The sequence below is a fragment of the Rana temporaria genome, chromosome 12 (genome assembly GCF_905171775.1).
Source record: "Rana temporaria chromosome 12, aRanTem1.1, whole genome shotgun sequence".
Lineage (NCBI taxonomy): Eukaryota > Metazoa > Chordata > Amphibia > Anura > Ranidae > Rana > Rana temporaria.
In genome coordinates this window covers 103,983,830-103,996,793 of record NC_053500.1, presented here as the reverse complement: position 1 = coordinate 103,996,793, position 12,964 = coordinate 103,983,830, and the positions used below count along the sequence as shown (strand labels likewise).

The 12,964-nt window shown below is 44.8% G+C and overlaps 1 protein-coding gene across 9 annotated transcripts in view; it reads left to right on the top strand.

The window, feature by feature from the left end:
• Nucleotides 1–12,964, top strand: part of LOC120918451 (exocyst complex component 7-like) — an 86,796-nt gene that overhangs the window by 39,601 nt on the left and 34,231 nt on the right. For 5 of the 9 annotated variants that reach the window (XM_040330034.1, XM_040330032.1, XM_040330033.1 and 2 more), the window contains 4 exons: nucleotides 2,664–2,762; nucleotides 5,756–5,818; nucleotides 7,203–7,269; nucleotides 11,856–11,894. In XM_040330034.1, coding sequence (XP_040185968.1) covers nucleotides 2,664–2,762; nucleotides 5,756–5,818; nucleotides 7,203–7,269; nucleotides 11,856–11,894 — 268 coding nt within the window. The remainder of the gene's footprint in view (nucleotides 1–2,663; nucleotides 2,763–5,755; nucleotides 5,819–7,202; nucleotides 7,270–11,855; nucleotides 11,895–12,964) is intronic. The other 4 variants (XM_040330038.1, XM_040330036.1, XM_040330037.1 and 1 more) reach the window with 1 other exon arrangement.

Genomic DNA, 12,964 nt, shown 5'->3' with positions numbered 1-12,964 from the left:
AAGACAACAGTAAAGTTACCCCAGTTTGTTTTATATTGTGAAACATAATGTTACGCCGAGTAAATTGATACCCAACATGTCACACTTCAAAATTGCGCCACTCGTGGAATGGCGACAAACTTTTACCCTTTAAAATCTCCATAGGCGACTTTTAAAAAATTCTACAGGTTGCATGTTCTGAGTTACAGAGGAGGTCTAGGGCTAGAATTATTGCTCTCGCTCTAGCAATCGCGGCGATACCTCACATGTGGTTTGAACACTGCTTTCGTATGCGGGTGCTACTCGCGATCTCGGCGGGACGGGGCGCGTTCCTGGGTCCTAACTTTTTTTAGCTGGCTCCAAGCAAATTTGTCAAACCCTGCCCTATGGTACGATTTTTCCTCATCACCTGGCCTGTTGAAAATGATAAAATTAGCGATTTTCTTTGACATTCTGTCCAATGGGTTGGGACAAAAATACAGTGTGAATCTACCCAGCAATAAGCAACAGTAACAGTCACACCTCTCATTACAAGTTTATCCTTACAGAATCCTGTTGCAGAGAAGGGGGCCTGTGTCTGACCAGATATGAAAGGTGGCCATTGATGGATCAAAATTCTGCTGATTCAGCATGGACCAGCTAAATTTCGATCAGTGTGTGTCTGTCCCTGCTTGACAGAAGTCGATTGCGTTCAGCCACTGATCAGTGTATTCTGGCAACGCTGGAAGCCACTGTCAAAATACTATGTCCTGGTGGGACCTGTTTACAGCCAGGTTTACGGAGTACTGATTGCTGTGTGCACTGGGTCTAACGTTGGTGCTAACTGCCTGTTGGACTGCACAATCACATTTAAAGCCTCGTACACTCGATCAGATTTTCCACAGACAAAGCGCCAGACTTTTGTCCAAAGGGCGTTGGCCAGGAATTTGTCTTGCATACAAATGAAAAAAGAATTGTCAGCCAACAAACACGAACGTAGTGACGTACTACGTGTTTTTTCAGCTCTTTAGCACCACCCTTTGGGCACCTTCTGCTAATGTGTTTAGTGAACATTGCTTCCGAGCATGCGTGTTTGGACTTTTGTCCAACGGACTTGTGTACACGTGATCGGAAAATCCGACAACAGACCATTGTCCATGGAAGATTTTAAAGCCTGCCATCCAACATTTGTCCTCGGAAAATCGGACAACAATTGTCCAACACACAATTCCCCTAGGAAAATCTGATCGTGTGTACGAGGCTTTAGACACCCTGCAGTACCACTGTAAGAGGAAAGTGGAAGTAAAATAATGCAGAGGTTGTTGGTGCAATGTCCGATTGATTAGTTCTATGATTTCATTCGGGCTTTAACCACTTAAGGACCGGCTCACATATATGTGAGTAGCTTCACATATGAAAAGCACAAGTGAGGTATTGCTTCAATTAGAGCGAGAGCAATAATTCTAGCCCTAGACCTCCTCTGTAACTCAAAAGATGAAACCTGTAGAATTTTTTAAATGTAGCATATGGAGATTTTTAAGGGTAAAAGTTTGACGCCATTCCACGAGCGAGCGCAATTTTGAAGGGTGACATGTTGGGAATCATTTTATTCGGCGTAACATCATCTTTCACGATATAAAAAAAAATTGGGCTAACTTTACTGTTCTTATGTTTTAATTCAAATTTTTTTTTTCCCCAAAAAAAGTGCGATTGTAAGACTGCTGCGCAAATACGGTGTGACAAAAAGTATTGCAATGACTGCCATTTTATTTTCTAGGGTGTTAGGGAAAAAAAAAACAATATATAATGTTTGGGGGTTCTAAGTAATTTCCTAGCAAAAAAAACCTTTTAAACTTGTATCTCTGTTTCTGGCCCTGGGTATCTATGCAACGTGATTCTTAGAATCAGTTACGCATAGATACGGCGTAGATCCGACTGGCGTAAGTCACTTACACCGTCGGATCTTAAATGCAATACTACGCTGGCCGCTAGGTGGTGTATATGCAAATGAGCATGATACGCCGATTCCCGAACGTATTTACGCCGTGTCGCCGTAGTTTACGTTGTTTCCATAAGCGTAAGGTTACCCCTGCTATAAGGTGGTTTAACTTTACGCACGCCATGTTAAGTATGGACGTCGGGATAGCGTCGGGTTTTTACGTCGTTTACGTAACTCGTCGCGAATAGGCATTTACGTTAATTACGTTGCCGTCGAAAACAATGTATTTGCGCCATACTATGGAGCATGCGAACTGGGCTACTTTTACGGCTGGCGCATGCGCAGTTCGTACGGCGCGGGGGCGCGCTTAGATTAAATAGAAGCCGCCCACTTTGAATTACGCGGGGATACGCCGGGCCATTTACACTACGCCGCCGCAAATTACGGAGCAACTGCTTGGAGAATACGGCACTTGCTCCTGTAAGTTGCGGCGGCGTAGTGTAAATAGCTTACGCGACGCCGCCGCAGGATGTACGGGAATCTGGCCCACTGAGTCTGAAAAACAGGCTCGGTCCTTTAGTGGTTTTAGAATTCTTAAAATAGAATTCTAAATAAATGTACATAATAATAAATGTACATAATAAAATAGAATTCTAAATAAATGTACATAATATTATAAACTGCTTTTTACTTTTTACTTATGATTCCTAAACATACATTTGAAATATTATTCATGTTTTTTTTTTTTTTTTTTTACTGTTTTTAGGGTACTGCTGCTAGCACCAAGAACAAACTTCCAAATCTTATAAACTCTATAGAGACAACAGGAGCCAAAGCTCTGGAAGATTTTGCGGACAGTATTAAGGTAAGATTGGGTTCCCTGTGTGCAGAAACTGTTGATTCAAGATACGCCTTTCAGTTTATTACCCGCAGACCATCAGTTTCTGCTAAGGCTTCTTGCACACTGGGGGGCAGATTCATATAGATCTGCGGATCTTTAGATCCGCTAGATCTACCTGGTTTACGATCCGCCGGTGCAATTTAGCGAGGCAAGTGCATGATTCATAAAGCACTTACCTCGCAAACTGCACCGTCGGATCCTAACTCCCCCCGGCGGAATGCAAATTCCGCGGCTGGGGGAGTGTAGAATTTAAATCAGGCGCGTTCCCGCGCCGATTTAACTGCGCATGCGCCGGGGCGAAAAAGCCCAGTGCGCATGCTCCAAATGACGTCGCTATGACGTCATTGTTTGCGGCGGGTACGTCGTTTGCGGCCATCGGTATTCCCGTTCGCGGTACGCAAACGACGTAGAAAATTAAAAAATCGGCGCGGGAACGTCGGCCATACTTAACATTAGCTACCCCTCATAGACGCAGGGGTAGCTATCCGCCGGAAAAACCCGAACGCAAACGGCGTAGAAAACGAGCGACGGGCGGGCGTACGGACGTGAATTGGCGGTTTTCCTCATTTGCATATGCGACGGGTAAAAAATCGCGACGACACCTAGCGGCCGGCGGGAGATTACAGCCTAAGATTCGACTGGTGTAAGTCACTTACACCAGTCGGATCCAAGGGAGATCTATGCGGAACTGATTCTTATGAATCAGTCGCATAGCTCCGACGGTGGGATCTCACAGATCCGACTGTCGGGTCTCACAGATACGACGGCGGATCAGGAGATCCGCCGGCGTATCTCTATCTGAATCTGCCCCTGGGTGTTTAGCCCTGTTGCATTTGGCTCTGGTGTTTAGCTGCACACCATTCAGCCCCAACCAGTCACAGCAACTGTCAGACAAGACTTTTGGCAGTGGGGCTGAACAATGCACCCGTGCCTTCCACAGCTAAATACCAGAGCCAAATACCCAGTGTGCATTAGGCATAATATTTTAAAGAGGTATTTCACATTCTAGCTGAAAGTAAAAAAAAAAATTGTGTGCATTTCCCTTTCTGCTGACAAACATACCAGGTGAAGGCGTTTGAGGTCAGAATACATTGCACTGGAGAAAAATGCAAGCAGCTTTGAACTGCTGAGTGACTCACTGCAAACAGGTGAATGGTTGGTGGAGGTATTCGCTAGTAACCAGCAAAATGTATGCTTAATGACTGGTCACTTTTTATATGAAAGTGAAAAACCTATTTAATATTTATGGTAAAGGTGGACTAGGACACCCTGTATATAAATATGTATTTTGTCTTGGACCTGATGTGAAGTTCCTATTGATTTACGTTCCCTCGCTGCTCCTGCAGCTCCGCTATCAGTGTAATAGACAATGGGCTAGATTCAGGTAGGGGCGCGCATAGTTACGGCGGTGCAGCGTAACGTATTTACGCTACGCCGCCGCAACTTACAGGAGCAAGTGCAGTATTCACAAAGCACTTGCTCCGTAAGTTGCGGCGGCGTAGCGTAAATGGGGCCGGCGTAAGCGCGCGTAATTCAAATGTGGAAGGGGGGGCGTGTTTTATGTTAATGTGTGATGACCTGACGTGATTGACGTTTTTTACGAACGGCGCATGCGCCGTCCGTGTACATATCCCAGTGTGCATTGCTCCCAAGTACGCCGCAACGACGTATTGGTTTCGATGTGACGTAAATTACGTCCAGCCCTATTCGCGAACGACTTATGCAAACAACATAAAAAATTCAAAAATCGAAGCGGGAACGACTTCCATACTTAACATTGCGTGCGCCTCATAGAAGCAGGAGCAACGTTACGCCGAAAAAGCCTTATGCAAACGACGTAAAAAACTACCGCTGGGCGCACGTATGTTTGTGAATCGGCGTAACTAGGTAATTTGCATACTCTACACCAAAAACAATGGAAGCGCCCCTAGCGGCCAGTGTAAAAATGCACACAATTATACGCCGCCGCATTCAAGTTACGTCGGCGGAGGAAGCCTATTTTTTCGACGTATCTGACTTGGAGAATCGGCGTAAAGATACGCTGGCGCAGATTTGAAATTACGGCGGCGTATCTGGAGATACGCCGCGGTATCTGCTACATGAATCTAGCCCAATGACAGTAATTGAGTTCAGCACAGTTAAAAACAAAAAAAACAACAACTTGGCCTTGTGACCACTGGAGGAACTTTACTGTGTGGGATCCATAGCAGTAGTCTGCAGGTACATATCTAGGGCTAGATTCACATAGAGTTAGGCAGGCGTATCAGTAGATAAGCCGACCTAACTCGGAATCTGCGCCGACCTAAGTTTAAGTATATTCTCAAACAGAGATACACTTAAACCTATCTAAGATACGACGGCTTGCGCCGTCCTATCTTAGGGTGCAATATTTAGGCTTGCCGCTAGGTGGCGCTTCCATTGCGGTCGGCGTAGAATATGTAAATCACTAGATACGCAGTACAGATACGCCGTTTACGTAACGCATTATCAGGCCTAAAGATATTCCATCAAATAGCTGGAATAGTAATGTTAAGTATGGCCGCCGTTCCCGCGTCGAAATTCTAAAATTTTACGTCGTTTGCGTAAGTCGTCCGTGAATAGGGATTTACGGCATACGTTGCCGCAATGCACACTGGGATTCATAAAATACGTCAATCACGTCAGGTCAAGCCGCCCTTACGCCCGCCCGATTTACGCTACGCAGCCGTAACTTAGCAGGCAAGTACTTTGAGAATCATGTACTTGCCTCGCTAACTTACGGCGGTGTAGTGTAAACACGATACGCTACGCTGCCGCAAAGTTAGGACGCCCTTTGTGAATCTACCCCCTAATGTCTAGACCAGGCTGTATGTTCACACAACCTAAAACTAATGTCAGCCTGGAAAGCAGCCCTACCAAGAGATTATGATGTGGTCTTGGAGGTACAAGTGGCTTAAAGCCTAATTTTCTGCCCACAGAACGATCCTGATAAGGAGAATAGCATGTCCAAAGATGGTACGGTGCATGAATTGACCAGTAATGTAAGTATTCTCTATGATTTGCAATAGATATTTTTGCCAGTTAACCACTTCCTTACCGGGCCTATTCTGGCACTCCTCTCCTACATGCAAAAATCATATTTTTTTTTTTTTTTTGCTAGAAAATTGCTTAGAACCCCCAAACACTATATATGTTTTTTTAGCAGACACCCTAGGAATAAAATTGCGATCATTGCAACTTTTATCACGCACGGTATTTGCGCAATAATGTTTTGGAAAAAACAAAAACGGTTTCATGAATTAAAAAAATAACAAAACATTAACATTAGCCCAATTTTTTTTTGCATAATGTGAAAGATGAAGTTACGCTGAGTAAATAGATGCCTAACATGTCACCCTTTCAAAATTGCACACGCTCGTGGAATGGCGCCAAACTTCGGTACTTAAAAATTCTCATGGGCGACGCTTTAATTTTTTTTACTGGTTACATGTTTTGAGTTACAGAGGAGGTCTAGGGCTAGAATTATTTCTCTCGCTCTAACGTTTGTGGTGATACCTCACATGTGTGGTTTGAACACCGTTTTCATATGTGGGCGGGACTTACGTATGCGTTCGCTTCTGCGCGCGAGCTACTGGGGACAGGGGCACTTTAAAAAAAATATATATTTTTTTTATTGTTAATTTTACTTTAAACTTTTTACTTTGACCCTTAAAAAAAATGTGATCACTTTTATTCCAATTACAAGGAATGTAAACATCCCTTGTAATAGGAATAAGCATGACAGGTCCTCTTTACAGTGAGATATGGAGTCAATAGGACCCTCACTTCTAGGATGGGAAGCCTGAAATGAAAAAAATTGTAAAAAAGATCACCGCTTCACAGCCGAAGCGCCACAGTTTTTTTGAATGCAGAGGCCGGGTGTGACGTCATAACATCGCGCCCGGCCTCTGAATGATCATAGAGACTCCGGCGACCACCCGATTCGCCAGAAATCTCTATGGTAGGCATCCGGGGCCAGCGGATCTGGTCTCTGATTCACCGATCGCAGCGGTGAGTCGGTAGAAGCACCGGAGGGAGGGGGGGGGGCAGGGACATCCCCTCTTGCCGCCCGTAAGAACAATCAAGCAGCAGAACAGCCGCTATGATCTTTCTTACGGTGCACAGAATCGCTGGCGCTAAAAGACAATATCTGAATGATGCCTGTAGCTGCAGTCATCATTCAGATATCCCGTCTCAAAGTCAAGAACGTCCAGGGACGTCCATCCGGTAGGAAGTGGTTAACAATGCTGTGTGCTTTTGTACAACTATGCTTATTTTATTTGTTTTCAATGTAACTGATGGGCTGGCTGCTTCTTGCTTTCCATTGGCATGTTTATTGTGCTATTTTAAAACTGTAATGATCCAGCAATTGTGTTTCTCACACAGGCCATCCTTTTCCTACAACAGTTGCTTGAGTTTCAGGAGACAGCAGGAGCCATGCTGGCCTCACAAGGTAATCTCTTACTTCTACTATCCTTTATTTATGCAACTTCCAGAATTCCACCAGCAATTCCACACATGGAAGTCCATTTTGGTGCAAAACTATTCTCCATACAGATGTCGTCTTTTGTGCGTTATCTGTTTTCTTGTCACATTTTTAATGTACTGTATATATTCGAGTATAAGCCGAGTTTTTCAGCCCCCCCTTTTTTTTTTTAGGGCTGAAAATACCACTCTTAGCTTATACTAGAGTCGGTGTACCTAAGGGGCTGCGGGCGTCCATTTTTTAAAACTCGTGGCTTCCTCCTGGTCCCGTCCCGTTCTGTGATAGGCGTTTGACACTGTGTTCAGTGTTCCGCCTATCACGGACGTTCTTTCATTCTCGGACTCAGTTTCCCAGCAGACACTGGGCCGGATTCAGATACATTGCAGTATCTGACGGCGCGGCGTAACGTAGGTTAGAAACGGTACGCCGCCGTAACTTAGGGCGCAAGTTCCGTATGCAGAAAGGACTTGCGCCCTTAGTTACGGCGGCATAACGTATGTTGTGCGGCGTAAGCCCGCCTAATTCAAATGGGGATGATGTGGGCATGTTTTATTTAATACCTAATTAGCATATTCATCGCGTAACTATACGGAAGCGCCACCTAGCGGCCAGCGTAAATATGCAGCCTAAGATACGACGTGTAAGACACTTACGCCGGTCGGATCTTAGGGAAATCTATGCGTAACTGATTCTCTGAATCGGGCGCATTGATACGACGGCCCGCACTCAGAGATACGACGGCGTATCTGGAGATACGCCGTTGTATCTCGTTTCTGAATCCGGGCCACAGTGTTCAGTGTTCCGCCTATAATGGACCGTCTCTTGTCCGAGGATGAAAGAACATCTGTGATTGGCGGAACACTGAACACAGTGTCAAACGCCTATCAGGGGACGGGACCAGGGGGAAGCCGCGAGTTTTAAAAAATGGACTCCCGCAGTGCAGCCTGTGAAGAATTTCAGGTACGCTGCAATGGGCACAGTGAGGTTGCAATCGGCACAGTGAGGATGGGCACAGTGAGGCGTGCAAATGGGCATTGTTGACCCTCCCTTTCCGCTTACAGTAGCTGCTGCATTTCTCACCCTAGGCTTATACTCAAGTTAATACGTTTTCCCATTTTTTTGTGTTAAAATTAGATGCCTCGGCTTATACTCGAGTATATACGGTAATTATCAGCGAAACCTGGTACTGCAGTTATTTTTTCCCCTGTCTTGTGGTGGTATGCACCATTTAAAACTTAGAATAGGCATAGCTCAAATTTACCCCCATAACTCCCCTTTTCACCTTCTAAAGTATATTCAGCTATATTTTTGTCTTTTTATGTTGTTCCTGTAGCAAGAAATCACTTTTATCACTCCGTCTAATGCCATCACCTAGCTTGTATAATTCTAACAGGGGCTGCTGCTGATACTGTAGAAGGGATTAGTAGGTCAGTTCCTATTGATGTGGACATGCCCCCCCAGAACAACATCTCCCAAGAGATGTATTCCTACACACAGTGTGTGGGCAGGCTCATAGGAATCAAGGCAGCAGCTTTGTTTTGCTGGGTAAGATGTCAATGTATGCATGTGGAGAGGGACAGGTGGGGGATAGGTGGAGTTCTGTAGTCCAGAAGATGAAAAACAGTCAGGGTGACAAAACTGCTTGGGATTTCTCTGCAGCAGAAGCAACATTTTAGACTGCTGCATGAACTTGGCAGCTTACTAGATTTCTGTCGGCTTCCCCAGGTATTTTTCTGTAATTGCAACATTTTTAAAGGAATAAAACATGGGGAGATGTGCATGACAGACATGCACTTTACATATACATTTTAAATCTGCATTAAGCTTTGAACCCATAGTGCCAGCATCTGACATGGGTGTGTAAATTGCTTTAAATTGTCTGTTATTGTTACGTTTTATTCTTTTATTGCTTTTTTGTATCCCTTTATAACGTATTTTTTTTTTGTCCAGATGCAGGAAAATTAAATGATGTATTTAAAAGTATAAAGTAGAGGCATTGCATATTCCTTTTGTGGCAGTAAGGCATCCTGTCACAGTGATAGGCCAAATGGAATTTGTGGGAGAGGGAAGGAGTAAGGCAAGCTTTGACACTACCAGGGTGTATCAGTCAAAACAGCTTAGCATTCAGGTGTAACGGCAGGGTTTAGAAGCTTGTGCAGTTATATGTTGGCACCTCTTGGTGCTTGAACATTATACTCGACAACCTTTCTGAACATGGCATGGGTCAAGTGCACCTGTGCCCAGACTATGGACGTTAAAGTAGTACTAAATGCTCAGATTTTTTAATTATTACATTTTATGGCACCCTATTAAACATTTCTGTGTACATAGGTAGCTCAGAATACACCTGCACAAACACTTTCTGAGCTAAATGTACACTGCTTCTGGCTCTAGATCTCAGAATGCAACTTCTCTGAACTTCTGGGCAGGGGGACACGTTCTGAGCATCTGTTATGGACTGTTCTGAAGGAACCGTGCAGGAGGGACAGGAAGCAGGAGAGTGGCTTGCTGCCTGGCTATCTTTCCATGGAAGAATGCAGCGTCTGAAGGTGAGAGCCGGAAGCATGAAACGCATAGATGGCTCGGATGGAGAGGCATCTTAAATGCAGAGAGCGTGGCCAGCGCTCAGGGGACCATCTGCTACAGGTAGAACAGAAAAGTAATGGAGAACAAGCTTAGATTTTAGTGCCTCTGTTGCAAACGTTGAAGACAAATTCCTCCAAATGCCTATAGTTAGAGGTGAAAGGGGCTTGTCCAAGTGCATTTGCCGGCGTATAAGACGACCCCCTATTTTTCCAGGAAAAATGTTGGTTTTGGGATATACTCGCCGTATAAGACTACCCCCTTCCTACTAGTCTGTCTGGAAGCTGAGGGGTAGCCAGAACAACCGCTGACAGGAACAGGCATTTTTCAAATCTCACTGTGCCATTCCATGCCTCACTGTGCCATTCCATTCCATGCCTCACTGTGCCATTCCATTCCATGCCTCACTGTGCCATTCCATTCCATGCCTCAATGTGCCATTCCATTCCATGCCTCACTGTGCCATTCCATTCCATTCCTCACTGTGCCATTCCATTCCTCACTGTGCCATTCCATTCCTCACTGTGCCATTCCATTCCATGCCTCACTGTGCCATTCCATTCCTCACTGTGCCATTCCATTCCATGCCTCACTGTGTCATTCCATTCCATGCCTCACTGTGCCATTCCATTCCATGCCTCACTGTGCCATTCCATTCCATGCCTCACTGTGCCATTCCATTCCATGCCTCACTATTCCATTCCATGCCTCACTGTGCCATTCCATTCCTCACTGTGCCATTCCATTCCATGCCTCACTGTGCCATTCCATTCCTCACTGTGCCATTCCATTACATGCCCCCACTGTGCCATTCCATGCCCCCACTGTGCCATTCCATGCCCCCGCTGTGCCATTCCATGCCCCCGCTGTGCCATTCCATGCCCCCGCTGTGCCATTCCATGCCCCCGCTGTGCCATTCCATGCCCCCGCTGTGCCATTCCATGCCCCCCCTGTGCCATTCCATGCCCCCACTGTCCATCACATGCCTCTACTGTTCCGGCCAAGACGATCTCCCTACCTTATTTTTTTGCTGCGGACATCCATGTTTCAGGCTGCGGGCATCCATTATTCAAAAGCCACGCTTCCTCCTCAGACTGTTCCGTGATAGGCAGAACACTAATTTTCCCAGCGGGGTCTCTGTTCAGTGTTCCGCCTATCATGGACGTCCTCTCGTCCAAGGATGAGAAGGCATCCGTGATAGGCGGAACACTGAACAGAGGCCCTGCTGGGAAAATGAGTATTCCGCCTATCACGGAACAGTCTGAGGAGGAGGCGCGGCTTTTAAATCATGGATGCCCGCAGCCTGAAACATGCATTTTTTTGCATCCAAAAGGTTGTCTTATACGCCGGAAAATACGGTACTTGTTTGGAGTCTGCAAATACTTTAGTGTTTATAGTCTGGGCACAGGTGCACCTTAAACTCTCGAATTAAGATCGGTCTATTAGGACTACCCTAGGGGCCAGTACAAGCAGTTTCATCCAGGTGTTAGAGGTGTTTGTGATCAGGAGCCATTATTTCCCATTTTTCTGGGTAATCTCTGTGCTGCCTGTATTGCACTTCAGCCTGTTTAGTGTGTCACTGGAGAGAGGGCAGTGTGTCCCAGCATTACTAGAGAGAGAGTGGGCAGAGGTCCTCACACCTTTTATTCTTGAGGAGGCATCTGCCAAACTGTGGAAGTTCTCAAACTTTATTATCAGTGTCTGTCCGGTCTTATCTTCATTTCTGTTTTGTTCTTTTAAGTTTTTATTTTATTTTTGTAATCACGTTCTACTACATTTCTTGTGCTTTCCTCCACTCACTTCCCTTTGAAGTCCTACTGACTTTATCTACTTTTGTAATTTTTGCTTTGTATCTTTAATATTCTTCTTTAACTGAAGTAAACTGATATTCTGTTCCTCCTCTTGTTGTTTTGGCCCTTTGTCTTCCTCCTGCTCCTCTTTCTTTTCTTGCTCTCTAACACTGCCAATAGTTCTTGGGGACACTTACAATATTCCTATTGATCCCAGAGGTAAGCAGCGTAATACTTCTAGGTGTTCCCCTTATCATAGTTTTCCATGTGTGTTTAGTTGCAGCATGATACTTCAATCTCATCACAAAGTCAAGTAACTTTCATCAGCATAAAATATTATTTCCATTTTTAAACCAGTGTCTTTATTTTTCACAACTGCACCCATGAAGTATGACTTCAAATGAGCACAATATACTTATTTTCTAAGAAAAAATGCAACCTTCTGTTTCAGTTACAATTGCTTTTATATCATGTACACATTTTCCGAATGCAGCTTTCCACTTTTCAATGTCATTGGTAAAATAAACTGTGTTTTAATTCAAGACATTTTGTTTTAGGAATGTGCAGCACTAAATATTCCCTCTTCTTCTTGACCACATCCGAGTATGTTGGTTTGGAGACCCAAGATGTGAAGTGTATTGACTGGTTCGTCTCCCAATACTATAACGTCCATCATTTAAAGCGGAGGTTCACCCAAAAATCCACTTTTTGACATTAGCTGTAGCATACTGCTAACATCTGCAGTATGCTGTTTTTTTTTTTTTACTTGTACTTATCGTTATATGAGCCCTTGTTTTCCGGCTCCGAACGGGGAATCCTGCGGGGAATGGGCGTTTCTAAGCGAAGAGGAGTTGATTGACGGCTGCTAAGGTGCGTCTTGGCCTCTGTTTAATCTTCAACTGCCATGATGCTGCACATGTGATCAGTTATGACACCAGCCATTGGATGGTTTGACAGTTTGGTTGAGAGCACAACCAATGTGACAGTTAGCATTCCCGGCATGCCAGGAATGTAACTGCTTTTTCAAACTGTTAAATTGATGGATTTACTTCCGCTTTAAGGATGCTGGAAAGTTCATTTTGAGGGTGAACCTCCGCTTTAAGCAAAGTGGTCTGTGCATGGTTCTAGAAACAGACAAGGTTGGCGATATTACAAACAATGCCAAAGAAGTGTGGGTAGTATATGCAATAGAAGACTAAAGCCGTGTACACATGATCGGTTTGTCCGATGAAAAACGTCTGATGGGCTTTTTTTATCAGACAACCCGATCGTGTGTGGACCCCATTGGT